The sequence below is a fragment of the Archocentrus centrarchus genome, chromosome 6 (assembly GCF_007364275.1).
Source record: "Archocentrus centrarchus isolate MPI-CPG fArcCen1 chromosome 6, fArcCen1, whole genome shotgun sequence".
Lineage (NCBI taxonomy): Eukaryota > Metazoa > Chordata > Actinopteri > Cichliformes > Cichlidae > Archocentrus > Archocentrus centrarchus.
Genome location: NC_044351.1, coordinates 301,578 through 328,781, shown reverse-complemented (window position 1 = coordinate 328,781; position 27,204 = coordinate 301,578). Strand labels below are relative to the sequence as shown.

The window sequence follows — 27,204 nt, the reverse complement described above, 5'->3', positions numbered from 1 at the left end:
GAAACTGGAGGTCAGGCTGACACGCACAAACCAAATCGAACCGTCCTCCTCAACCTGAAGGGCCCCAAAGGAGGCACGTTGCTACCTGAGGAAGCACGGGGCGATGCAGAGGATGAACGCTGGCCACGCACTCAGACTGTGCAGTGAAAACACAAACAGCTCTGAGGTTTTATTGTTTTATTCCTGCAGTCACATGAGCACCCAAACCTTTAAATAAAAGTGTTAAAAAAAAAGTCTGAGTCGTCCTTCAGGGAGACATAAATCCGTCTGCTCCGACAGAAAACAGTAGAAATGAGGTCAGAGGTCGGGGGGGGCCACGGCATCTCCGTCGGCCAAGTTGGCTCTGCAGATGGGACAGGTGGTGTTATCCTGAGGAGGAGAAACACAGTGAGAACTCCCACAGTGAGACAGAGCAGCTGATTTACAGCCAGTGAGGCGTCATCACTCATCCCGCCCCCTCCTATACACACAGCCCCCTGACCTCAGCCATGGTGAGCACTTCCTGTAGTGAGAACACGTCTGAAGATGCCTAAAACAATCCTCCTGTCTCTGATTGGCTGGAACATTTCTTACCTCCCAGCTTAAACACTCCAGCGACACATTTATTACCTGCAGGTACAGTGGGTTCCAAAAGTATTCATAGCCCTTGAACTTTTCCATATTTTGTCACATTACAGCCACAAACATAAATATATTTCACTGGAATTTAATGTGAAAGACCAACACAAAGTGGTTACAATTGTGAAGTGGAAAGAAAATTATACATGATTCAAAACATTTTTTTTACAAATAAAAAACTGAAAAGTGCAAAAGTATTGAGCCCCCTTTTCTCTGAGTGCAACCAATTGCATTCAGAAGTTGCCTGATGACTGCTAATGACTACAAAGAGTCCACCTGTGTGTAATCTAATCTCAGTACAAATACAGCTGCTCCGTAACTGCCTCAGAGGTTGGTTAAGAGAATATTGGGGAGTAAACAGCATCATGAAGTCCAAAGAACACAGCAGACAGGTCAGGAAGAAGGTTGTGGAGAAGTTTAAAGCAGGCTTAGGCTATAAAAAGATTTCCCAAGCTTTGAACATCTCACAGAGCACTGTTCAATCCATTATCATGGAAAGAGTACGGCACAACTGTAAACCTACCAAGACAAGGCCGTCCACCTAAACTTACAGGCCCAACAAGGAGAGCACCGATCAGAGATGCAGCCAAGAGGCCCATGGTGACTCTGGACCAAATGCAGAGATCCACAGCTCAGGTGGGGGAATCTGTCCACAGGACAACTATTAGTTGTGCACTGCACAAATGTGGTCCTTATGGAAGAGCGGCAAGAAGAAAGCCATTGTTAAAAGAAAACCATAAAAAGTCCGTTTGCAGTTTGCCAGAAGCCATGTTGGAGACACAGCAAACATGTGGAACAAGGTGCTTTGGTCAGAGGAGACCAAAACTGAACTTTTTGACCAAAATGCAAAACGCTACGTGTGGCAGAGAATTAACACTGCACATCACTCTGAACACACCATCCCCACTGTCAGATATGGTGGTGGCAGCATCATCATGCTCTGGGGCTGCTTCTCTTCAGCAGGGACAGGGAAGTTGGTCAGAGTTGATGGGAAGATGGATGGAGCCAAATACAGGACAATCTTGGAGGAAAACCTGCTGGAGTCTGCAAAAGACTTGAGACTGGGGCGGAGGTTTACCTTCCAGCAGGACAACGACCCTAAACATAAAGCAGGGCTACAATGGAATGGTTTCAAACCAAACATATTCATGTGTTAGAACGGCCCAGTCAGAGTCCAGACCTAAACCCAATCCAGAGTTTGTGGCAAGATCTGAAAACTGCTGTTCACAAACGCTCTCCATCTAATCTGACTGAGCTTGAGCTGTTTTACAAAGAAGAATGGGCAAAAATTTCAGTCACTAGATGTTCAAAGCTGGTGGAGACAAACCCTAAAAGACCTGCAGCTGTAACTGCAGCAAAAGGTGGTTCCACAAAGTATTGACTCAGGGGGGCTCAATACTTTTGCACACCACACTGTTCAGTTTTTTATTTATAAAAAATTCCAGTGAAATATATTTATGTTTGTGGTTGTAATGTGACAAAATATGGAAAAGTTCAAGGGGTGTGAATACTTTTGCAAGCCACTGTACATTACCGGAAGTTGAAGACCTCATTCTTCATGACTTTCATTTTTAGGACGTTTCATCAATCTGCGGGAACGCAGCGCACCCTGTGAGGTCAGCAGTAACCGGGGGGAGTCAGGAGACGGGGTCAGAGACACGGCGGGGCATTACCTTCAGCCATCGATCGATACACTGGACGTGGTAGTCATGGAAACAGGGCAGCATCCTCAGCTTCTCGCCTTCGGCATAGTCACAGCAACAGATCTGACACCTGCCAACCAATCAGCAGACAGAAGGGTTAAACATGCAGGTTCAGGGTTTAATTTCAGCGTTATAAATGGCGAGCTCAAAGACTCACTGCATGCTCCCCCCACTGCTGCCAGTGGATCCCTGGAACACTTTGGTGGGAAACCTCTGGATCTCCCCCCGACTCAGCTTCTTGGACACCACGGCACCCTGACGCTCCTCGAACGCCAGGAGAGCCTGAAAGACGAGCAGAGGGATTACAGTCACACTGGCCAGGGAGCCCGCCCTCTGGTGGTGACTTGTATATACACACAGATTCATGACGAAATAAAGTTTACCTGCTGTATGATTCTGAATCACCTTTAATACAACAGTGTGATACAGTGCACGACAGAAAACAGAAGAGGACGCATAGAGTACGGGAAAGAAAACTTTAAATGATATAAAGATTACAGAGAGGGAAAGTTAGGACCAAACTTAGGTGAAAAATGTACAGAGTGAAACCTTACAGCAAAAAACAGTTAAAGTATATAAAAAGAAGAAACCACCACATTTTAAAATAAAAATTAACATAAAGAACAAATCACAGGAACAAGAGAAAAATGACCACACATGCTTAAAACAGATGGCGTTGATGATGGTGTGCAGCGGGCAGCACGCTGTCGTCCATCGATCCTCGACTCTTGTTCTATATTTGGGACACCAAAGATTATTCAGGGGGAAACTTTTCATCTGTTTGTCCTTAAGCAGCTGAACATAAAGCATGACGCAGACTTCAGGTGCATCAGCGAGACTCCACCAAACCCGGACAGAAATGAATGGGGACGGGGAGGAAGAGTCACCAGGAGGACCTTCAGCAGTGCTTCAGGATGAACCTCGGACAACTCGATAGATTGTGTGAGTGGTTTTCAGCACAGATTGTAACAGACTCCTGGAAAACTCTCAGGCTGGGATGAGCCATGTGTACCAGCGCTTTGAGAAACATGACGCAGCCATTGTGGGTGTATCAGGGATGACAGAGAGGAGTATAGGAGCGTGGTGAGGGACTTTGCTGTCTGCTGCCACAGGAACCACCTGCAGCTCAACACCTCAAAGACCAAGGAGCTGATCATTGACTTTAGGAAGTCCAGATCAAGCTCACAACCAGTTCTTATTGAGGGAGTGGAGGTGGAGGCTGTAGACACCTACAACTACCTTGGACCGTGGTTAAACAGCAAGCTGGACGGGACATGCACAACAGAACATCTGTGCAGGAAGGGCCAGAGCAGGCGGTACTTCCTGAGGAGGCTGCGGTTTTTTTAACATCTGCAGGAAACTCCTGGAGTTCCTGCAGGCTGGACAAACTGAGCAGGCCGGCCGGCTCTGTGGTCAGTGTGAAACTGGACTCTGCTGATGGTGGCAGAGAAGAGGACTATGGACAAACTACTGGACATTATGGATGATGCCAGTCACCCTCTGCACACTGGCATCAGCAGCCAGAGGAGCCTGTTCAGTGACAGACTGCTGCTTCCCAAGTGTAGGACTAACAGACTGAAAAACTCCTTTGTCCCTCATCAGACTGTACAACTCCTCTTTGGGGAGGAAGAGGGGGCAGCCTGAGCCCAACCACAACACAACATAAAGAAATACTTGTCTGTTTTATTATTTATGCAATATGTTTGTTTATTGTGATTTCTGCTGTGTTTGTGTGCCTGTTACCTGTAAAAGCTGCCACTGGAACTTTAATTTCCCTGACAGAACCTTCCTAAAGGGATTAATAAAGTTTTATCTAATCTGATCCAATCCTCAGACATCCAGAGAAATGTGTCTGCTTGTACAGTGAAGCAGAGAGCTTTGAGTGGGAGGGAGGATGTGTTGTTGGTCACTGAAGTTATCCATCTTAGTTTGAGGACACACTTACAAAGGTAACTTTGACTAACTGCAAAGATTTCACAGTCTGAAAAGTGGCTGAAGGTGAAGGTCAAATTGGGCTTCTCCTTGTCTGCTGGTTGAAAAATGTGGGACGCCTCTGCAGCGTTGTTCAGATTTCTGCAGAGTAAATGCACCGTCTAAGGCTGATCCTTACACTCTGCCTCTGCCTGAAGACTATACTGGCCAAACTGGTAGGTGAACAAGGTTGAGTGAAGAACTGGCACGTTCCACGAACTCCCAGAAATCAGGAAATATCTGCTTTTGTCAGAGCATCTGGTCTCGACTCGTGCACAGTCATGGGTTTGGTTTACACAACACACGGACACATTTCACTGACTCCTGAACAGCTGTTTATCTGGACAACGTGCTGGTACACGATTTGATCCCAGCTGAATTTACAAGTTTACAAAGAAATGAGCAGTCTCTACTTTTTTTGGTAGTTTTATTTGAATGGAGACATTTATAAAAGTTATAAATGGATTTTCACGTCATTGAGTGAAATAAGTGTTTGATCTCCAAGCTAGTTCTTGGAGGAGAAACGTCTTACCAAGCACAGCAGTGAGACGTCTCTTGGAGTTGGTCTCCAGGTTTGGTTGCATCTCAGGAGGGATGTTGGTTGGCTCCTCCTCACACAAACCCTCTGAATCCTTCAGGTTTCTTGGCTGCTACTTGGCAACGCGAAGCTTCAGCTCCTTCACAGATTTTCTGTAGGACTGAGATCTGGAGACTGGCATCATGAAGGTCATGGAGTGGCCTGGTGGCCACTCCATGACCTTCATGTGCTTCTTCTTTAGCCCCTCCTTTGTTGGCTTGGTGGTATGTTTTGAGCTATAGTCGTGCTGGAAGACCCATCCACGACCCATCTTCAGTGTTCTGGCTGAAGGACAGAGGTTCTCCTCTGAGATTTTACGGTACACGGCCCCGTCCACTGTTCCCTCAATGCAGTGAAGTCTTCTGCACCCTCAGCAGAGAAACCCAAAGCATCATGTTTCACCTCCTTGACTGTGGGGATGCTGTTCTTTGGGTCATACTCAGCACTTCCTCCCAAACCTTCTCTGAGTCGTTTAGATGTTCACTGGCAAACTTAAGACGGGCCTGTACCTGTGCCTTCTTGAGTGGGGGGACGTTGTGGGTCCTGCAGGTTTTCAGTCCACTTTGGTACAGTGTGTTACCAACTGTGGTCCCAACTGCCTTCAGATCATTAACAAGCTCCTCCCGTGTAGTTCTGGGCTGATCCACCACCTTCCTCGTCCTCACTCCATGAGGCAGGATCTTGCGTGGAGCTCCAGACTGAGGCCGACTGATGGACATTTTATATCTCTTCCATCTCCAAATAATCCCACCAACAGTTCTCACCGAGCTTCTTGCTGATGGTCTCGTCGCCCAGTCCAGCCTCGTGCAGGTCTACAGTCTTGTCCCTGATGTCCTTTGACAGCTCTTTGGTCTTTGCCCGTGGAGGTGGAGAGGAGGAACTGGAAGAAACTGATTCTGTGGACAGGTGTCTCGAGCTGAGATCAGGAGGATGGATGAATGAATGAATGAATGAATGAATGAATGAATGAATGAATGAAGGTTTTATTGCCATGTGGGTGAACAGGTTCACACATTGGAAATTGCAGTTAACAGAGCACCCATCCAAGAATACAACAAACACAAACAGAAACACGGGGGGACAGGTGTCCGAGGTCATGCAGCCGTCTTCCCGGCGCTACCTTTAGCAGAAGAACAGAAAGAGATACACTGGGATAGGTAGGTTCAAAAAAATCATCTCGTACTGTATTCATTATAAACACCGTACGAGGTTCCAAAAAACACCTCAGCAAAAGCATATTTGCACATTTAAAGCCAGGATAGCAATATGGTGGGTATGGTCAGGGTCAGGAGGGGATGCAGACGGAGACGAGAGGGTGGGGGCATTGTGGAGCCCAGATGCCAGCTCCTAGCCAAAACAGATCACTGATAGTGGTGGAAGTTCATCAGCGGCCGTGGTACACCAGATCCAGCTTCACAGATCACAGAGAGGGCTGAGGGGGAGAGCAACCGTCACACATAGGCCTGGAGAGATATGATTTCCAGCCCAAGGCCAGCTAGGGAGCAGAATTCCTGATAATGCAGATGTTGTTTTGGAACAGGCTGCTTGTTTTTTTTTCCAACAGCCTTCAGTCTCACTGGGGAACCATTCAGTAATCCAATATTCCAAATTCATTAGTTACCGTCCTCACCGTGCAGAACCGAACCTTATCTCCAGATCGAACCCCTCTCGCCTGCGAGCACGCTTTACGGCTCAGGTCCAACAGGCTTTGAGTCTGAGTTTGTACGGCCCTGCACAGGATCTATAATTAATTGATTGATTGAGTATAATCTGTAATCAGCCGTCTGTGGGCATCAGAATTCTGACTGGTTGTAATCAAATACTTACACTCAGTGACATGAAAATCAATCTATAACTTTTATGTGATGTCTTTTTCTGGATTTTTGGTTGATAGTCTGTCTCCATTCAAATTAAACTACCATAAAAACTAACTGTTCATTTCTTTGTAAGTGAGCAAACTTAGAAGTTCAGGAGAAGATCAAAGAAGTATTTCCCCCACTGTGAGTGAAACAGAAATGGGAAAAAGAATTAGGAGTGAATTCCTTAGCAGGAATAACGGTATAAAGCAGGCCCACCAGAACCTCTCATGGGGTCTTTCCTTATGCATGGAGACACTCAATCATACTAATGGTCACTTCATTTTATGCAAATGTGTGCTCTCCCTCCTTTGTCACAGTCTTTTGAGGCAGATTGTGAGAGGTTCTGGGTTCAAATCCCAGATGAGCCCCCATTTATTTTCCAACCTGGCTAACAAGCCGTAACGTGCAGAGGAGAGTGACACCAGAGTCAGTTAAATGACTATAATCTCGCTACGGCCGTGGAGTTATTAAAGGGTTAAAAGAATCCACGCTCTCCTCTTCCTCACCTCGTAGTCGTTTCCCTGAAGGTCGTCTGAAAAATCATGTATGGCGTTCCTCCTCCTGCTCCGCCCACGTCTTCTGCGTTGACCAATCAGGTCTGTGGAAACACATCAGCTGCATCACAAGAAGTGAAATGACTGAAATCCGATTAAAGCTCTAAAACAGATGTGTGCAGAGTGACATGAAGAATAAAGACACAGATCCAGTTTTACCTGCTGTTCTATTGACCAATCAGGTTTGAGCGGGCTCTGGTTGAATGAGATGTGACTAAAATGCTCTTTTAAATGTCAATAATGTCTCTGCGGTTTTACTCCCACAGCTCTGGAGTGTTTCTGCCTGATGCTCTGGTCCTTACCTTCTTCAAGCCCCACCAGAGGAGAGACGGCAGCGAGCACCTGAGACATCCAGCGGGGCTCCATGTAGGGATAAAACTGCAGAGAGAAGTTCACACCTCAGTCACCAAATCAAACCAAAACATCTGCATACTTCCTTTATTCTGCCTTACTGGGTGGTGGCTCTCCTGATGAAGATGATGGTGGTGGTGATGATGATGATGTTGGTGTCTGCTGTGCAACTCAGACTCCTCGCGGTCAAACTGAGCCTGAAGGAACAAACAGAAACATGAACAGCTGTCCACTCTGCCACAGGTGAGGCGTCGGTGTCTGAGTCGGTGTCTACCTGGAGGCTTCGGGCCAGCGCCTCGTCTTCCTCCATCTGCAGTGAACGAACAGCGGCCTCCTCATCGTCGCTGATGACGATCTGCTCCGCCGCAGCTGCAGAAGAAACAGAAAAATCCTGAGTTCAGCTGATGATTCAGACTTGTGTTGATTTTGTTTAATTAATCATAAATGCAGAAGGAGAGCTTCCACCAGACTCCACTGAGAAAAACTGCGATTTCTACCTCACAGAAAATCTAACTTCCTGGTCACTTTGTGTGACATTTATTCAAGAGTGCTCCAAAGAACACATGTCACCGGCTCAAAGACTTGTCATAAAGTTCATTCATGTATATACATGAAGGTTATTTCATTTAGTATTGATGAAGATACAGGAAATACAGAGATGAGACAGCTGAGAGACGAATGAATGCTGGAAAAAGGTGATGACAGTGATCACAGCAGGAGCAGAGGAGGCAGGGTTGTGGTTCTGAGACACTGACAGCCTGACGGAAAAACGATCTCTGAGTGTCTCCTCTCTGTATGCCTCTCACCAGGCGACCCCAAAGCTGTTACTCTGGACCCATTAAAACACCAAAGGTGCACAATAATCCAAACTCAGCTAACCAGTGACAGCAGCAGCAGGAGAACAGCTCCTGGTTTCTATGAGGCTGAATTCATGTTTTTGTGAATGGACTCTGGTGGAAAGCAACAGCTTCACTTTGTGGCTTTTATATAAAAAACTGAAATCTGCTTCAGACAGGAAGTCTGCAAGCCAGCCCTTCATACCTGCTGAGGCGCCTCCTTCGTCACCGTTCAGCCACCTTCTCTCCTCTTCGGTGAGGAAGGACAGAGAGTCGGAGCTCAACGGCACTGCCGGTGGCAGTGATGCTGACGGTGACGCTGAAGTATTCGTCTCATTTGGTCTCGGCTGGAGGACGGATACTGGTCTGAGGTAGGAAGAAGATGATGAAGATGATGAGGAAGAAGAGGAGGATGATGAGGAGGATGAACAGGATGCAATGGACTGTGGGGCCTCCAGCCAACTGCCCAGAGGACACATCCTCAGAGAGGAGGCAGGAACGAATCCGCCGCTCTGCTTGGCCAATCGCCGGCGTTTAGATTTATGTGAAAAACATCGCTCGCTGGCGGTGGGACGTTCTGGTTCTGGAGAGCTCTTCACCGGCACCTGAGGATAATTTAAAAACAGTGAGTGGGCAGTGAAGAGTTGATCACGATGGGAATCAGTCACGTAGCGCAGCGACTCACGGGGCTGAAACGCTCCTCTACGACGCACCGACGCCTTCTCCGCTTGGTGAGCTGTGGGCTGGGGCAAAGACACAGATTTTACCTCAAAACCAAAAAAAGAAAGCCTTTGATTGAGCTCAGGCGGCTGGTATCCCGTGTCTCCGTGTGTGCAGGTGACGTCCACAGTGTCCGCACACAAACGAGTTCAGCTCAAGACTTTCAAAGACCTCTTTAAGTTACCAGGCAAACAGACAATAAATAAGCAATAAAACACATAAATGTCACCTGAAAATGGAGAATGAAGTCAAATGAAATGATTTACTCTATTTAACAGGAAGCTTGCCTACTTCATCATCATCTTCAAGGTTTTCAGTGTGTTTTAAGCCTCAGTGGTACCCATATATAACCATATGCACACAACGTGTATTTTTCCTCCTTCACTCAGTGGCCCCGACAGTCATGTTATCGCTCAGATTTGGCCTGATTTGAAAAGTCTGGCTTTGTAAATGTCAGCGAGAGGCTTCTCCTCCTGACCTCGGCCTATTTCAGGCACTGTGTGCAGGTTAAAATCCTGGAGGATGAGTCCCTCCTCAGTGGTGTAAACTGAGCTTGTCTGAAGGTTGCCGGGAACACTTAAGGTGGAGTTTTTGGTTTCTTACTTTTCTTTCATTGACCACATATGCTTTGGTCAAACCAATAGGACTGCTGCTGCTGTCTGCTAAGCAGCTCATGCATGAGGAGTATACATCTTTGTCATTGTGACTCAGCCTCTTCTGTTAATGACGCCTTCGTTAAGAGGACGAATGTCTCAGAGGAACTCTCTCGCTGACAGTTTGAGGAATCAGAAAGTCAAAGTCTAAGAATCCTGCTGGAAAAACCCCTTTAACTCCAAACAGTCCACTTTCTGTTTGATAGTGAAAGGAAACAACTGACTCGTGTCCACATACTGTTGTAGTAACAGGATTTTTCCTACATAGAGCAGTTTTTGGTTTTTTTTGCATTTTTTGGCCACAGCGGCTTTCATTGATAGTAGCGGGAGACAGGAAACGAGGGGGAAGATACAAGAAGTCACAGGCGACAGGCCAGGACTCAAACCCGTGGTGCCCACACCGCAACACGGTATATATATGTGGTCGCCTGCTCCACCACTGAGCCACCCGGGCGCCCATATAGAGCAGTTTTTAATACTGAACAGCAGCTCAACAAGCAGCACATGAAGTTAAATACAACAATCTCTGACGCCCAGCAGTCCACGCTCCTTCATCCACAGCTGCTAAGACGCAGTGTTTTGGTGTTTAACTGAGTGGCACACGTCTGAACCTGCGAGTGAGACTCTGAGTTCAATGGCCTGGTCCTTGGACGCGCAGCCATCAGTGTGGAGAGGACACATCCCAGGGGGGCACCTGTTCTGACCTCACCTGCTGTTTACTGTCTGTCAGGAAGCTGGTGGTCCACTGGCAGATGGCAGGAGATACATGGAGCTGGGAGAGCTGAAATCTACTAACAGGGTTCTTGCATAAGTGCCTTGGCAGTCCTATACTGAGAGCATAATCCACAAGTGAACTGCAGAGAGCTGAGCAGGTATCCTGTGATGCTCTTCAGGTGTGCCAACACCAGACATTCAAACGTCTTCATGAGCAGACAAGTAGTCCTTTTGCGATCACCAGGTGTCCAACAGAGTCAGAGATGTGACGGGGGCTATTGTTGGGCTGGGGTGGATGATGGGTGTGAATGTGTCCCTCTGAAACCTGCAGTAGAAGGCATTCAGGTCTGCAGCCAGATGGCCTCCTGCAGTTTTCCAGGTTTTCAGCATTTCGGTGCAGCGTCTTTTGGCCCCTTTGCCAGCTTTCACTGCGCTCCATCCCCACCTCTGCAGCCATCTTTCTTCATGGGGTTATCCTTGTCTCGAGGGGAACTACGAGCTGCTGTTATTGTACATGTGGAAAGTCCTGGTGCTTCTTCTTGAGTGAAAGTGAGAAGAACAAGTGAGGCCATTACAAAGGCTGCCGTCATTATGAACGTATAAGCCAGCAGTTCAAAATGCCGATTAGCGAGAATAGAAACATTTTGGTTGAGAAGAGTTAACCTCTTCATTGCTAAAAAAAAAAGTTGCAGAGCAATTTTACCTACAAAAAGCTGCTTTCGGCTCCTCCCTTGTGACAGGATCGCCACAGCCAGCACCTCTCCATGTTTGATTTGGCACTTTTACATCAGATGCTCTGCCGACTGAAATCGAACCAGCAATGCTGCACTTGCCAAGCCAATATGTGTAAACCACAACACTCTGGAGCCACCTATTACTGTGTGTTTAATCTCTTTAATGATGCTCTCAATGAAAGACAAACGCACGTTTGTGGCAAATAACACAACTCGGACTCACTGCACAGCAGTTGTGTGTACTGCAGGGTGCATCACCCATTCTGGCAGGAGAAACCTGACCAGCACCCCCTGTATGTGTGCAGTGGTGAGTCCCGCTGGGTCTCGGGTACCTGGGGGTTTCTGGGACGATGACGGGAAGCTCATGGTACAGGACGTCTTCCGGGTCCAGCAGGCATCCTCGGTTCAGACCTCCGGGGCTGTCCGGCTCCGACGAACAGGGGCTGTCTGCTAACTTCTCCTCCATGGTCTCCTCTTGCTCCTCGAGCTCCGGCAAACACCTGGTCCCCGAATCACCTGAGATTCAGACTCATATCATGTATCTGAGGAACGAAAGCAAAGATCAGAGGTTAAAACTGTCTCAATAAAAGCGCACCGAGCCGCGTCGTGTGCTAGCTCTGTTAGCTCAGGGAGGCGCAAACAAAGACCTCACCGCCCAACGAAACCACGAAAAACACGGAAAATCACCTCATCTCCACCGCTACACAGAAACGACACTAAAACCGCGACACCTGAGCCGCTCACCTCAAAGTTTCGCTCCTTTTCTGTGTCGCTAACGGACGGTCCACCGCTGACACCAAAACAGGAAGTGCACTTCACAGTAAGAGCATGCATTTCCGGCGTCACCGCGAAACGTCTCCGAGAGTCCTCCGAGCAGACTGGAAGGCTTTCAGCTTTACACATAGACAACAGATTAATCTCTCTTCTGGTTTCACATTCATCGTTTCATAAAACATTTAATTTAAACGCCAAATTTAAACATAACGACAGGGACGCGAAGCCCAGAACGATGATTTTCAGAATAATGGCAGCAGGAAAAACAACATTAAAAATTTTTTTTTTAATTCTCACAAAGTGTTACTATACAAACTGTGTACATAAGAATAAATAAATTAAACTTCTGATAAATCACCCAAAACCTCTGAGTAAAATTCAAATATTTGGAGTTACTAAATCAACCTTGATAAAAAAAAAAAAGAAAGAAACAGAAAACAACAACAACAACAAAAATAAATAAATCACTAAGAGACAAATGTTTTGAGCTTTATAATTATACCATAAAAAATGAAACTACAGTATTAAAAACATTAGATTGGAGGAGGAAACATGAAACATTACCTGCTCATTTCGAATGTTTATTCTTGGACTCTGTTAAAGCAGCTTTGCATGATTCACTGATTAAAATAATTCTTCTTTATCTCATCCAGCAGCCCCTCAGCTCATCCTGTCTGAAACAAGATATCCCTGCTTTCTGACATCACAGATCCGTGTATATAAGAAGCATGTAAAATCAAAAGTTAATCTGTGAGACACCATATTGCCTAAAGTATTTACTCAGGATGCAAATAATTGCATTTAGGTGCTCCAGCGGAACACAGGATGTCACCTGTGCAACAAGTCCAGTCCTGAAATTTCCTCACTACTAAATATTCCACAGTCACCTGTTAGTGGGATTATAACAAAGGAGAAGCAATTGGGAACAACACCAACTCAGCCATGAAGTGGTAGGTCACGTAAAAGCAGCTGCCTGTCCAGAGCTCAGAACATATTCAAAGACCCCTCACACCCCCACCACGGGCTGTTCTCCCTGCTGGCCTCTGGAAGGAGGCTCCGCAGTCTTCAAAACAGAACAGCCAGATTTAAAAACAGCTTCTTCCCATATGCAATCAGACTGCTGAACTCAAATTAAAATGCTGCTCCATCCTACCTGGTTGCTCTATTCTATGGAGCTCCAGTGAAACACTTTTGTGCGCAATATATTTTATATTTTATATATTTATCACCACATATATATTTATACTATGTATATAGGTATATCTGGGCATATGCAGGTGTGTGGACATGTGTATGCATGTGTAAATGTATATATACAGGTGTGTGTGAGTATGTATCTATATATATATTAAAGTATGTATATGTGTATGGTATGTGTATATATATATATATAAATATGTATAGATGTATGTCTTGTGTATGTATATATGTATAGATGTGTGTGTATGTACATACACATACTTTATTTTTCATTAATTATTAGTATGATTTTTTTTCCTCTTTATTTTTATTTCTTTCTTGTAGTCTTATTTGAACATCACTGCTGCAGTTCCTCCAAATTTAATCCAAGCCTATAGCAATGAAATCTCGTTCTTATGCGCACTGTATGGTGCAATTTTGAATGACAATAAAGTTTGTCTAGGTCTATGTCTAAAATCATAGAGTGGGGTCAGAGGATGCTGAGGGTCATAGTGCACATAGGTCAGCAACTTTCTGCAGAGTCAATCACTACAGACCTCCAACCTTCATGTGGCCTTCAGATCAGCTCAAGAACAGTGTGTAGAGAGCTTCATGAATGGGTTTCCATGGCAGCTGCATCCAAGCCTTACATCACCAAGCAATGCAAAGCGTCGGATGCAGTGGTGTAAAGCACGCCGCCTCTGGACTCTAGAGCAGTGGAGTTGAAGCTGTTATAGCTGCAAAGAGTGGGCCGACATAAAGAATGGGATGTCACTCAGGTTCATATTCTGTGAAGGCAGACGAGCGAATACTTTGCAGTATCTGGATTTTGTTACCCGAATCGTACGGCGTAAACTCCTGCTTGTCTGTTGCTTCAGCGAGGTACCAGTTTAGGCTCCCAGTGTTAGACTGGTCAGAACTCCAGTGACTCCCACATACAGAAAAACTTCATAAAAAGTTCTTCATGAAGTTCTTTTTCATGAAATGTTTTATGCAAATGCAGTTTTCTCTCATTATTAGTCCTCTCATTGTCATGTACATTTCCCTGAATTCTCTTACACTTCAGGACTACAAAGGACTGCAACATTACTCACTTATAACTCATATTTTCAGTTATAGCAAATAAATAGTTGCACAAATATCCAAATCACACTTTGAACAAATCCGACTGAAAAATAATAAAAGATGTCCTGATTTGCTGCACTGATATCCTTCTTCTGTGTGGTGAAGCCTGAGGACATCAGATTTCATCAAAGCCTTTAAAATTGCAGGAGTAAGGCAGCACGTGGACACAAAAGATCAAAAACCATTTAACTATCATTTTTGTGAATACACTTTTGTTGGTTTCATCCCCGGGCAGCACGGTGGCGTAGTGGTTAGCACTGCTGCCTCACAGTTAGAATACCATCTGGAAAGCCTGGGTTCGATTCCACCTTGGCCCAGGCCTCTCCCTCTCCCTCTCTCTGTGTGGAGTTTGCATGTTCTCCCCGTGCTTGCGTGGGTTTCCTCCGGGTACTCCGGTTTCCTCCCACATTCCAAAGACATGCACTTACTGGGGTTAGGTTAATTGGCTAATCTAAATTGCCCATAGGTGTGAATGAGAGTGTGAAAGGTCGTCTGTCCCTCTGTGTTGGCCCTGCAACAGGCTGGCGACCTGTTCAGGGTGTACCCTGCCTCTCGCCCTATGACAGCTGGGATAGGCTCCAGCCCCCCCGCGACCTTAACAGGATGTGCGGAAGCGAATGGATGGATGGATGGTTTCATCCCAAAGAAACCTGAATTTCTTCTCGGCTTGTTACAAAATCATATTCAGCTTTAGGACGTGTTGAAAGACATTTTTCATTTCATACAACAAATAAAAAGCAGACTAATCAAAGCTGCAGGCATATCACCAACACGTTCTTTATTTTAATAACCTCAGGAACAAAGAAGAAAAAAGCCATCGTCATTAAAGTTACAAATGCATCAGCATCACAGAGGCACCTCTGGTTCTGCGCGGACTCTCAGAGTGAGTGCTGAAGGCTGCTCCTCTGGAAACGCAGCAGTGAAATCAGAAATATGACGTGAGAACAGTTCAGATTTTTAGGAAACCAGCGAGAACCGTGAGGAACGAGCAGAACAACTCTGAGCAGGACCCTCCTGAAAGCGGGAACCAAGCCGGCGGCAGCCTAGAAGAGCATCGACTTCAAGGACTTCCGGACCGTCGCCATCTCCTGCTGTTGCTGTGGAAACACAGAACATCAGTCCCTGATCAGACCGTGTCAGAGTCAGTATTCATGTTTGTCAGGGTTTCTTTCTCCATGTTCTCACTCAGCCTTCACATCTACACTTAACTGCTCTCATTTCAGAGTCAGAAGTATCTCAGAACTTTCCACGGCCTCAGAGGGTGGAGAAGGTGGCTCTGTGGCAGGCTGGCCTTACGTATGACACAAAGCTCCTCATAAAAGCTCCCAATGCTGTCGGCGTTTATGCCACAGATAAATCCTCCTGACCTCTGACCATCAGAGCAATTTATATGACACTGGCCCTTTAAAGCTCTCCTGTTTCACTGCCTTAAATATTCAGTCAGCAGGAAACCTGTTTGTGGCCTTTGATCATCTTCTTCTCTGAGATATGGAGATTTTATTTTGAAAACTACTTAAATGACTAAACTTCCCTTTCCTGTTAGTATGCAGAGCTCATTATGACACTGACTGAACCCACCGTGTCCATGAGGATCTTCTTCTGCAGGGAGGCCATCTCCTTTCTCAGCTCTTGCTGTGCCCCCTGCAGGAAAGACTCGTGGCTCTTCTCCATGTCCTCCATGTTCTAGAGGACAAAAAAAATAAGAGCATTCAGCCTGATTTTCACATTTCCAGCTTGAAAACAAACTGAAATTACATGCAGAGACACCAAGAGTCCTCAAAAGAGCCACGGGAAGATCAGCTACCTTGGAAGGTTTGCAGGTCTGCGTTAACCTCAGTAGGGCTGGTTAGCATGGTCCTGAGCCCCTCTGTGCAGTACGGGCTTGTTTTTGAACCATTTCATTTAGTTACTGCACAGAGGCAGACGACCATTCACACTTACATTCACACCTACAGAGACCACCGGAGGAAGGCCCCCAAGCTTACTGGGAAGTCTGAACCTTCTTCTTATTGCTTTTTTTTGCATTTTTGGCCACAGCAGCTTTTATTGGCAGTGGAGAGAGACAGGAAATGGGGAAAGATACAGGGGACGACACACAGGCAAATTGGCGACAGACCAGGACTCGAACCTGTGCAACGCAGCATATGTATGTGGTCACCAGCTTCACCACTAAGCCACCCGGGCGCCCCTATTCCTGATCTTTAGCGTAAAACCAGAAACCTCAGGTGCAGGACAGGGAAAAGCCATGATGACTTCCACTAAACCGGAGGGGAAAAGTGCTCCTGAGCTGGTTTTGAAATGCTTCACCTTGACAAACTGCTCGTACAGCTCTTTGACAGTCTTCAGCTTCTGGTTCCGCACCACTCTGGCCTGCTGCAGGATTTTCTGCTGCTGCCGGAACAGGTTCTGCAGACAGAGAAAGGAAGAGACTCCATCAGTGATGATTCCTCATCACCGTCACAAAGTCAAGCAGGTTAACCTCACACGTCAGTATGCAGTAGGGCTGCAATGATTCATCGATTAACTCGACTAATTCGATTCTAAAAAATTATCAACACAAATTTACTGTTTCGATGCTTCGTTTAAACTCTGCAGCCCTCAGTTGTCTCCGTGTAAGCGGCGCTCCTCACTAGCATTACCAGTAGTGATGTTACGCCTTGTACCAAAGCCCCGAGGCCTGTACCGAGCAAAGGGGGCGTGTCCAAACGAAGCCTGTGTCGAGGCCCGTATCGTTTTTGAGAAAATCACATGACAAAAGCTGAACGAGGCCCCATTTTCTGAAATCACGTGACTGCTACATTATGTGATTGGAGTTGTTGGAAAAGACGTGGGAAACAAAGGAAGGTTCTTGGTGATCCAAGTCTGATCCACTGTTATAGCTGCATAATCAGAAGCCCCTGTACAAATTAGAATTTCAGTTTATGCTTCTTCAGTCTTCTGTGAGTGTTTTCTAGGGCTGTGGAAGTTATACCAGAAAGAATGAATCGCCTCAGAGCCAACATTTTAATAAAGCACCTCCACCTCGACCCAAGCACTTCCTGTAACTGTTTACCCACAAACACACCATATACTGTCTCTATTCTCTACTATATATAGTTTTGATGTATACGTGTATGTGTGTAATTCTGTATATAGTGTTTTCTATTTTATCTCACTTCATCCTTCTCTGTACTTCAGCTCCTGTAATATGGAAATGTCCCCATTGTGGGTTCATCAAAGTTTATCTTATCTTATATTTTATTAATATACCATGATCAACATAGATTTATTTAATCTGGTTTACAATTTTTTAAAAAACCTTTATTTTACCAGGTAAAATGTTTGAGAACTCGTTCTCATTTACAAACATGACCTGGCCAAGAGGCTCCAATTGAATCAGGTCCATTTTTTTCTTTTTTTTATTAGGGCCTGTCATGTCTGGCAGTTTTTGCAATCAGAATGATGATCCCAGTGCGTTAATGTACATATTTGCTTTTACAAGAAGAGCTCTATAAGTTTTCTATAAGCTATTCTTGTTAAGCATATTTTTATTTTATTTATTCCAATGGAGATTTTGACAAAATTGCATAATTAGGCTAAAAGATCCTCGAGCCAACATGTAACGGAACAGCAAGGATGCTATACATCAAATGTCCAGCAGATGTCAGCACTCCTAAATGAGCTGTTAAATGGGGCTTCGTGTGATCAGGCTTCTGGTGAATCAGTTGGCCGGAAAGATTCGACACATTCTCGGGGCCTCATTATACCGTCACTAATTAGCAGCGTTATAGTGCTCTGTCTTTTTGTGGGTTTATTGGTGGCTGGCAAACCAACATAGAACTGCATTACCGCCACCTACTGGACTGGAGTGTGAATCACGCACACACACACACACACACACCCACACAGCTTGAAAAAAGCTCTCCGTCGCTGCGATGGATTTCCTTTATCAGAGTGGATCATCTAGAGTTGCCACCTGTCTCCTAAAAAACAGAACCCCGTATGTTACGGGACTCCGTGGCGGCTCCCTAACATGCGGGGTTCCGTACTTTACGGGACGGGTGGCAGCTATCGCTGACATGCATTTCCACGCCTCCACTGCTCTGTGTGTCTGTGTGTGTTGTGCTCGCTGAGAATTTCAGCTGTTATTTTTGTCTTTACTTCAGCTGTAGCTACCAGAACTGGTTTGCTAACGAGCGCGGGCCATTAGCACTAGCAATGGTGTGGTACTGGAAGGCCCGCCCCCCAGGACCGAGGGGCTCCGTCAAAATATTTTTTATACTTTAATCCCTTATTAGTGACTAAATATAGACCTGCAGTAGAAACGTATTTTAGAGAATGCTTGTGAATACAAAGCATTACAACATTACTCACACATGCGCCATGGCTCCAGCAGCCACTAGTTTTTCAAAACACTCATAGCAGGCAGCGGTTTGAACTGCGCAAGCGCAAAGAGGCGAAGCTGTTACAGATGGTGACCTCAAGTAGTGCAGAAGGAAACGTTTTTCCAGCGTCCAAAACAGCAGCTTTTTCTTTTAGTAACCACCATTAAAATCTTTACTGGGAAACAGCTGCAGGTCCTTCATCAAGCACCTGATCAGCAAGTGTTAATGTGAAGAAAAGAGAACTTTGTAGCTGCTCCATCCACCGCTGTTTGTTCACAGGGAGAAAAACTGCAGTACGGAAGTTAAAATATGCAGATAAACTGTTAATAAAAAAATTATTTCTTATCTGATTACTTGATAAATCGATGGAATAATTGATAGAATACTCGATTACTAAAATAATCAACTTATGCGGCCCTAGTATGCAGTACGCTGGCTTCAAGGCTATCGATCCTCTCTGTGTTTGGTGTTTTCATACAGTGAGAGTGCAGCATGGAGTATCTGATGGGAAAGGAAGAGTGGACTGACGTTGAGTTTCTCCTCCTGCTCTTCAGCTCGCTGGGCTTCAGTCTCCCACTGCTGCAGTGCCGAGGACACCTGCTGGGAGTACTGCTGTGTTATCTTCTGCCTGCAAACACACAAGGAAGCTGAAATTATTTCAAATAATCAACATATTGATTCACCTTAGGGGTGGGCGATATGGACCAAAAGTAATATCTTGATATTTTTTAGCTGAATGGCGATATACGATATGTATCTCGATATCTTTTTCTTCCCAAAGGTATAAACAAAAAGGCCCTTCAGAGTCAAAGCTACGTGTCCCAAATGTCACACAGACATTTCTTGGCCTCTAGAGGGCGCGCATGCGCACACACACACACACACACACACACACACACACACACACACACACACACACACACACACACACACACACACATGTAAATGACACAAAAATGATAGAATTTTTTATAAAGTTATGTTTGCTTGGTTTCCCTCTTGTGTAATTGCACATCCAGTAGGTAGGTGGCAGTGGCGCTCTCATTGTCAGTGTGTGCGCAGTAAGTAATAGCTCTATGGTACACGGGTTTTTTTTGCCTACTCACAGCGTAGAGCAGGCTCCGCAGCGACTATTTATAATCCCAAATTGCTGCTGCTGTTGCTAATAACCAACACACATCTATACCCATAAACATCCATAATCATATTCTTGGTAAGTATATTCGTTATTGTGATATTTTTCCTTAACTGTGTAAATATAATTCCACATTTGTGTAAATAATTCCATAGCTGTGTAAATATAACTTTTTTTTATCTTATTCAATGTTAAATTCCATCATTTTTGTGTCATTTACACGTGTGTGTATGCACGTGTGCCCTCTACAGGCCAAGCCATGTGACTCGTGCAGTGAGGAGTCAGACCTGCATATCTGCTACCTACATGAGTCAAAAATAACAATATTAGTAAGATTATTAAATTTCAAGGCAATTATAAAGTGGCACTAATATAAGTAGAGCAAAACTGTATTTTAATAAAAAACGAATGTATCTGCTTGTTTCAGAAAGAGCATTCTGTCTTTTGTTTGCTTTATTATGCTTTAAAAAATCAAAATGCATAGTGAGGTTAGTACATAAGACAAGTCTGTGACAATGGTTTGCTACAGAATGGATAGAGTGAGCCAAGCAAGCAGTTACATTGCAGAAAAGGGAATCTGTGATGAACTAGTGTGGTCTGCACTTGGTTGACTGCAGTTTAACTTAAGTGACTGAGAAAACCAGGGGGGAGGGGACTGCAAAATTTAAGAAAACGGCATTTTAAACGCCATCATATCTGTCACAGAACGCCGTAAATAATGGCATTCGATCTGGTCACTGAACGCCGTATGACGTAAAATGCGGTATTCAATGACCAGGAAAAATGCAGTTTTTTCCACCACTCAAATGATGCATTCAAAATGTCGTAAAATACGGTGTTCTGGTGGGATTTTAAATGGATTTTACAGCATTTTTCTAAAAATAAATCCTTATTAAATGCGTTAGAAAAGTGATAAATTATGACCGGATCGGCTTGCCATATGTATGTACACAAAACACGACGACAGCAGAGGATTTCAGGTTTCCAAAACTCTCTGACCTCATCGGGAAAAAGTTGCTAAATTGGCTTTTGGAAAAAAATGGTCCCCAGCGGGGTTTGAAAAGCTGCTAAATCTAGCAACAAAGTCACAAAGTTGGCAACACTGCCATGCTGTCGCTTCCTGCATAATTAATGGGTGAAGCGAAGAGAGGCAGGGCAGTGTGAAACTGTGGAGAGGCAAACTGGGAGAAGAGAACTGGTATTGTAATGTGACCTAGACTATAGTGATGTAAACAATATTGTCTCATCTTATATCGTGTATGAAAATATATCTATTTTTAAAAAACTCGATATATCACCCAGCCATAATTCACTTTTTTAACGCCTGTCTGATATTTAATGATGAATTTAACGTGCAATTGTCGGAAGACTTTTGGCTCAGGATCAGCTCTGCAGGACCACCTCAGACACAGTACACACTCGCTTGGTGGTTTCACTGCTATCAGAGCTGCTTCTATAAGTTTTTCCTTTATCTGAATGTAAAATGACTACCCAAAGAGAAAGTCACAAGTCACGTGAAGCTAAATCTTCTTGTTGGTGGTTACGCAGCCGGCTCGCAGGCAACAGAGCTCAGAGGTCTAACAAGGTGCCTCATTTCCATAATGCCAACTTTCTCTGGGAAAAAAAGGTTAGAAAGTTATACACAGAGCGAAGCGACGTCCTGGACCAGGTCATCTTTAAACATAACTGGTTATTTTAAGCCTATAACGTCTGTACGATCATGTCAGTGGGTCTTTGCCAGCTCATTATGGGGAAGGCAAAGATTTCTGTCAAATATTACAACACAGACTCACTGAGGGCCGATCACAGTGACTGTGGTCGCCACTGAACCCCCATCTGAGCAGGAAAAACGCAGAGAGTGCTCCTTTGCCCTTTTTAGTTCAGGTTCTCCCGCCTTGTGGTTCATTTGGACTTGCTGTGCACCTGGAGACCACAGGTCCACAGCAAGTGGTGAGCTGCCTTTTTATTCATGAATCACTTCTGATCTTTACAGTGTGGCCTGAGCAAACCGACTTCTTATTCAGTCCCAAAAAGCTGTGGACTTCATGAGGTAATGATTGTTACAACCCTACAAAGATTGATCAGAATTCATTCAAAATGTCATGTTTACAGACAGACACGCTACCAAAAACAGAAATGATTTCTGGGCTCTCCCAGTCTTAAAGAATTCATTTACAAATCTAAAGACACGCTGGACAGATTACAGGTGCTGGTCATACAATTAGAATATCATGAAAAGCTGATTTATTTCAGTAATTCCATTCAAAAAGTGAAACTTGTTTATTATATTCATTCATTACACACAGACTGATATATTTCAAATGTTTGTTTCTTTTAATTTTGATGATTATAACTGACAACTAATGAAAACCCCAAATTCAGTATCTCAGAAAATTAGAATATTGTGAAAAGGTTGAATATTGAAGACACCTGGTGCCACACTCCAATCAGCTAATTAACTCCAAACACCTGCAAAGGCCTTTAAATGGTCTCTCAGTCTAGTTCTGTAGGCTACACAATCATGGGGAAGACTGCTGACTGGACAGGTGTCCAGAAGACGACCTTTGACACCTTGCACAAGGAGGGCAAGACACAAAAGGTCATTGATAAAGAGGCTGCTGTTCACAGAGCTCTGTGTCCAAGCACATTAATAGAGAGGTGAAGGGAAGGAAAAGATGTGGTAGAAAAAAGTGTCCAACAACAGGGATAACTGCACCCTGGAGAGGATTGTGGAACAAAAGCCATTCAAAAATGTGGGGGAGATTCACAAAGAGTGGACTGCAGCTGGAGTCAGAGCTTCAAGAACCACCACACAGACGTATGCAGACATGGTTTCAGCTGTCACATTCCTCGTGTCGAGCTGCTCTTGAACCAGAGACGGCGTCAGAAGCGTCTCGCCTGGACTAAAGACAAAAAGGACTGGACTGCTGCTGAGTGCTCCAAAGTTATGTCCTCTGATCAAAGTCAATGTTGCATTTCCTTTGGAAATCAAGGTCCCAGAGTCTGGAGGAAGAGAAGAGAGGCACAGAATCCACGCTGGCTGCGGTCCAGTGTAAAGTTTCCACAGTCAGTGATGGTTTGGGGTGCCGTGTCATCTGCTGGTGTTGGTCCACTGTGTTTTCTGAGGTCAAAGGTCAACGCGGCCGTCTACCAGGAAGTTTTAGAGCACTTCATGCTTCCTGCTGCTGACCAACTTTATGGAGATGCAGATTTCATTTTCCAACAGGACTTGGCACCTGCACACAGTGCCAAAGCTACCAGTACCTGCTTTAAGGACCACGGTATCCCTGTTCTTGATTGGCCAGCAAACTCACCTGACCTTTAACCCCATAGAAAATCTATGGGCTATTGTGAAGAGGGAGATGTGATACGCCAGACCCAACAATTCAGAAGAGCTGAAGGCCACTATCAGAGCAACCTGGGCTCTCATAACACCTGAGCAGTGCCACAGACTGATGGACTCCATGCCACGCTGCATTACTGCAGTAATCCAGGCAAAAGGAGCCCCAACTAAGTACTGAGTGCAGTACATGCTCATACTTTTCATGTTCATACTTTTGGCCAACATTTCTAAAAATCCTTTTTTTGTTTTGGTCTTAAGTAATATTTAAATTTTCTGAGATACTGAATTTGGGGTTTTCATTAGTTGTCAGTTATAATCATCAAAATTAAAAGAAACAAACATTTGAAATATATCAGTCTGTGTGTAATGAATGAATATAATAAACAAGTTTCACTTTTTTAATGGAATTACTGAAATAAATCAACCTTTTCATGATATTCTAATTTTATGACCAGCACCTGTATATCTTTCGGCTGGCCTGGGAATGCCTTGGTCTGGTTTTCTCTGCTTAGGCTGCTGCCCTGGTGACCCAAGCCCGGATAAGTGGGAGAAAATGGATGGATGGATTTAATAACCCGTGGGATTTCTGGTCCTACTCAATGCTGCTGTGAAGTTGCTAGAAGACCAGAAGAAATTTAATGTAATCATTTTTTAGGTTAGTGCCCCCCCACCCCCCCAGGATGTCCATGTCGCTGCATCCTTGAGTGACAACTAAATGATAAGATATTTCCTCGACTTTAATTTTAGAGTTTTTAGTGATTCACAGGAAGTTGTGTTATGATTCTGGAGCCCGTTTTAAAGGGTGTGGAGATTTTTGTCATCTTAAAGACTGAATTTTAACTGTTTCTGTGAGTTTTTCTAAAGTGGAGGAAGGAGTAGAAACCTCTGGCTGTAATAGTTATTCCACAGCTGCTCCAGCTTGTGTTGGCTTCCCTTCATGTAGTTCTTTGTCAGACACTCCAAACGTTTCTTCTTGGCCTGCATCACCTTGCTGATATCAGCTGGAAGCAGAGAGGACACAGAGGCCTGGCTCAGCCACTCACTGTCATTTAATAACGTGTTGATAAAACAATAGGATGCACCGATGCTTTTCTGAGAACTAATTCTTACATCAAACAGCTAAAATGTGTTGTGTTATACTGACAAAGCCCAATCGGTGTAACACAGACCAAACACAGCGATATACTTAATGATTAAATAAAAGCAGCTCCTTACCTCCAAACTTCTCCAACATGGACTGCACCTCATTTCTGGATGTGAAAAGAGACAAAAACACTAAGACCCACCATGGCAAATGCACATTAAACAGGATGAAATAAAGGTTTAATTAAACTGGAGCTGCCACAGAAGAATCAGTTCAAATATGAAGATAGTGAAATTAATATCTTCAGGTTTTAAACTGGCAGGCACACAAAACATTATATTTAAAAGCATTATCCTATTATACAGGAAACTTTAGGAATTACTTTTTATATTTTGTGCCAAATTTAAAGATAAAACCAAGAATTATGAAATAATAAATACCCCACAGCACAGGGTGCCTCCTCCTCAAAGTCAGCTGGTCTCTTCTTTGCCAGTTTGTCCACTACTGGAGTTTCATCTAAAAACAGACATCAAATTACAAATGTAACACCTTAAAATCAGCTCCTGATGTCATCCAGGTGACCCCCACACTTGGCTCACCTTCTCTGACTTCATCCTCGGAGCCGCTCAGCTCCTTCTTCTCATCCTCAGGAATAAAATCAAAAACCTTTTCATCTGCCTTCTCCTCCAGGTGTTTTTTCTTCATCTGTTTTCTGGCTGCTGCCATCCTTCCAACTTTTTCTAAATAGCAAAGATATATATATATATATATATATATATATATATATATATATATATATATATATAGGACAGCCCCCAAAGGCTAATATTAGCTTGAGCTATTAAAAGATTAAAAATTATTGTTAATAACGCCTGTTCGGTTTAAAGTGAACACGCGGACACAGCTCGGTTTTAACTAAATCCTAAAAATCAAACGGCTTCTATTTTTAATTCATAACCGAAAAAATGTCATTATTTTGATAAAAAACTGACCTGGATAAAGGTACCCTGCTAGCTTCTAAACAAGCTAGATTCCCGCCACAGTCTCAGCCCGAAGAATACCGAGCTCCACCGAGTGCTCCGCTGCCGTGCTCCGCCCTGTCCCGCTCAGACTGGAGGAATCCATGATGGCCAACTATGGAATGTCATTAGTGTCAGTATTAAAAATAAATACAAATATAAATAAATATCAAATCAAAACTAAAAATTAATAAATATGGCCATTAAATAAAGAGGTTTTAATAAAAATAATAAATAATAAATAAATAATAATAAATATGAAAAAGAAACATTACATTAGCATTTTTCTCATGTCCCAACTTCTGGATAATCAAATTGTTTGATAAATATGGAAGTTAAAATAAGTTATGAACCATTCTGATGCCTCTTATAGTTGTTAACTGGATGAATGGATGGATGAATGAATCATGCAATGTAAGTTGTGTTCCAAGACATGTGCAACCCTATGACCAATATATTATATGTCTTTATATTATTAAACAGCATTTCTGCACATCTGCGTATTTGTCACATTCATGTAACAATCTACAATTAACAGCAATATATCCATTCGACTCTGGTATTCTAATTTTAACCCTGTTAGCATATATTTTTTAATAAAATAATCAAATGTTTTCTTGTGATTATTGAAAAATTGGGAAAGGTAGCTTTCAAAAGTTGCTTCATTTAATACAATTCTTATCTGAAAATGAATTCAGTCTGAGTGTGACTGCCTTTAACTTGACGGTGAAGAATTTATCAAAAAATATTTTATAAGAGTATTAGGTTGCACCAATCATTGCACACAGAAACTAAAATATCTCTTAAAACATGTCCCTTTGTTGTCTAAGCTGGACAAATCTAATTTTTTTAGTTATTTTTCTTAAATACATAACAGAAAATTATAAAGTAAAGGGTTAATTTTGTACAATCTTTGAAACTCACTGTAGCATGACCCGAATATATTTTCACCTCCAAAGAAAGTTTTTTTTTTTAGGATGCTTACTTCCATAGAATAAAGTCATTAGACTGAGAAGTAGCATTCGCAGTATAGTTTATTTGAACAAAGTGTGTTTCTAGGCAGCATTTCAGACAGTTTCATAATTGACTTTAATTAATTATAAATTATTTGTATATTCCACCAATGCTGAATGTGACATTTAATATATAATCATTTAATTTGCATCATTATTAACTAATGGAAGAAATGTCCTATTATTAAAACAGGAAAGCTTCAGTGCTGCTACTGTTCTCACAGATTAAATACTGGACTCTGGGGTCTTTGTCGCAGTGTTGGGATCAGGAAAGCTGCAGAGCGCTTTGAATGTGGATGGAGAGAGTCACAGTGTACTGCTTCCACAGTGACAACAGGAGGTGGTGTGGCCCACGGAGTGTGTGGCAGAGGATGGATCAGAGGATTCTTCCCATGGTGTAAAAGGAGCCACGTATTTAACAACTCACAGAACAGGCTGGATGAATTCAGTCATGGTGAAACACACAGATTATCGTGATGACCAAAGACAGGTACGCCATCCATCACTGGAGCACAAGAACTGGTCAAATCGCTTGACAATATCGCCCTCATGTGGTAATAAATGGGCAAGTTTGTCTGCAGGATTTATTCAGTTAATTATTAAACATTTACCCACAGATCTGTGGCAACTAATTATTGAAATCACACAAATAAACAACACAATCTGGCCGGAACATTTTGGCAATAAAATAGGTAACAGATAAATAACCAAGCATGCAACCGAAGCATAAGAAAATCCAGCAATGAAGCCTTAAATTTTTAATGCATTCATGTTGACATCTGCAGTGTCTTTCTGCATGTCTGTGAAATAACATGTAAAACAACTTCCTGTGGCCCTCGTGGCACTGACCAGAAATGGCAACTGTTTCTGAGAGGAAG

The 27,204-nt window shown here is 43.7% G+C and overlaps 2 protein-coding genes across 3 annotated transcripts; both read right to left on the bottom strand.

Annotated features, from left to right (window-relative positions):
- Positions 1-169: 169 nt before the first annotated feature.
- Positions 170-12,166, bottom strand: LOC115781124 (E3 ubiquitin-protein ligase arkadia-A). 2 transcript variants are annotated; one of them, XM_030730557.1, is made up of 11 exons: positions 12,035-12,166; positions 11,623-11,832; positions 9,155-9,212; positions 8,675-9,074; positions 7,908-8,002; positions 7,735-7,830; positions 7,585-7,660; positions 7,235-7,326; positions 2,479-2,603; positions 2,292-2,391; positions 170-369 (listed from the first exon to the last, which is right to left on the bottom strand). In XM_030730557.1, exons 2-11 carry the CDS (start codon positions 11,754-11,756, stop codon positions 298-300), a joined length of 1,248 nt encoding a protein of 415 aa, XP_030586417.1. In that variant the 5' UTR covers positions 11,757-11,832; positions 12,035-12,166; the 3' UTR covers positions 170-297. The 2 variants fall into 2 exon arrangements, with proteins under 2 accessions (XP_030586417.1, XP_030586418.1); XM_030730558.1 differs by having other exon boundaries at positions 11,978-12,073.
- A 2,963-nt stretch (positions 12,167-15,129) lies between these two features.
- sycp3 (synaptonemal complex protein 3) lies at positions 15,130-25,428 on the bottom strand. The gene is made up of 9 exons (XM_030732188.1): positions 25,287-25,428; positions 24,894-25,034; positions 24,735-24,810; positions 24,426-24,460; positions 24,094-24,211; positions 19,261-19,360; positions 16,676-16,774; positions 15,947-16,051; positions 15,130-15,465 (listed from the first exon to the last, which is right to left on the bottom strand). Exons 2-9 carry the CDS (start codon positions 25,018-25,020, stop codon positions 15,412-15,414), a joined length of 714 nt encoding a protein of 237 aa, XP_030588048.1. The 5' UTR covers positions 25,021-25,034; positions 25,287-25,428; the 3' UTR covers positions 15,130-15,411.
- Positions 25,429-27,204: the final 1,776 nt, after the last annotated feature.

Bases quoted from the DNA above. Each gene is read 5' to 3' on its own strand.
- sycp3 (XM_030732188.1), bottom strand. From the start codon at position 25,020: ATGGCAGCAGCCAGAAAACAGATGAAGAAAAAACACCTGGAGGAGAAG. The intron at 24,811-24,893 runs GTGAGCCAAGTG...GTCTGTTTTTAG, and splicing joins CGAGGATGAAGTCAGAGAAG to ATGAAACTCCAGTAGTGGAC. The intron at 24,212-24,425 runs GTAAGGAGCTGC...CTCTGCTTCCAG, and splicing joins CATGTTGGAGAAGTTTGGAG to CTGATATCAGCAAGGTGATG.
- LOC115781124 (XM_030730557.1), bottom strand. From the start codon at position 11,756: ATGGAGGAGAAGTTAGCAGACAGCCCCTGTTCGTCGGAGCCGGACAGC. The intron at 9,213-11,622 runs GTACCCGAGACC...TCTTTGCCCCAG, and splicing joins ATCGTCCCAGAAACCCCCAG to CCCACAGCTCACCAAGCGGA. The intron at 8,003-8,674 runs GTATGAAGGGCT...TTTCTTCTGCAG, and splicing joins CGAAGGAGGCGCCTCAGCAG to CTGCGGCGGAGCAGATCGTC.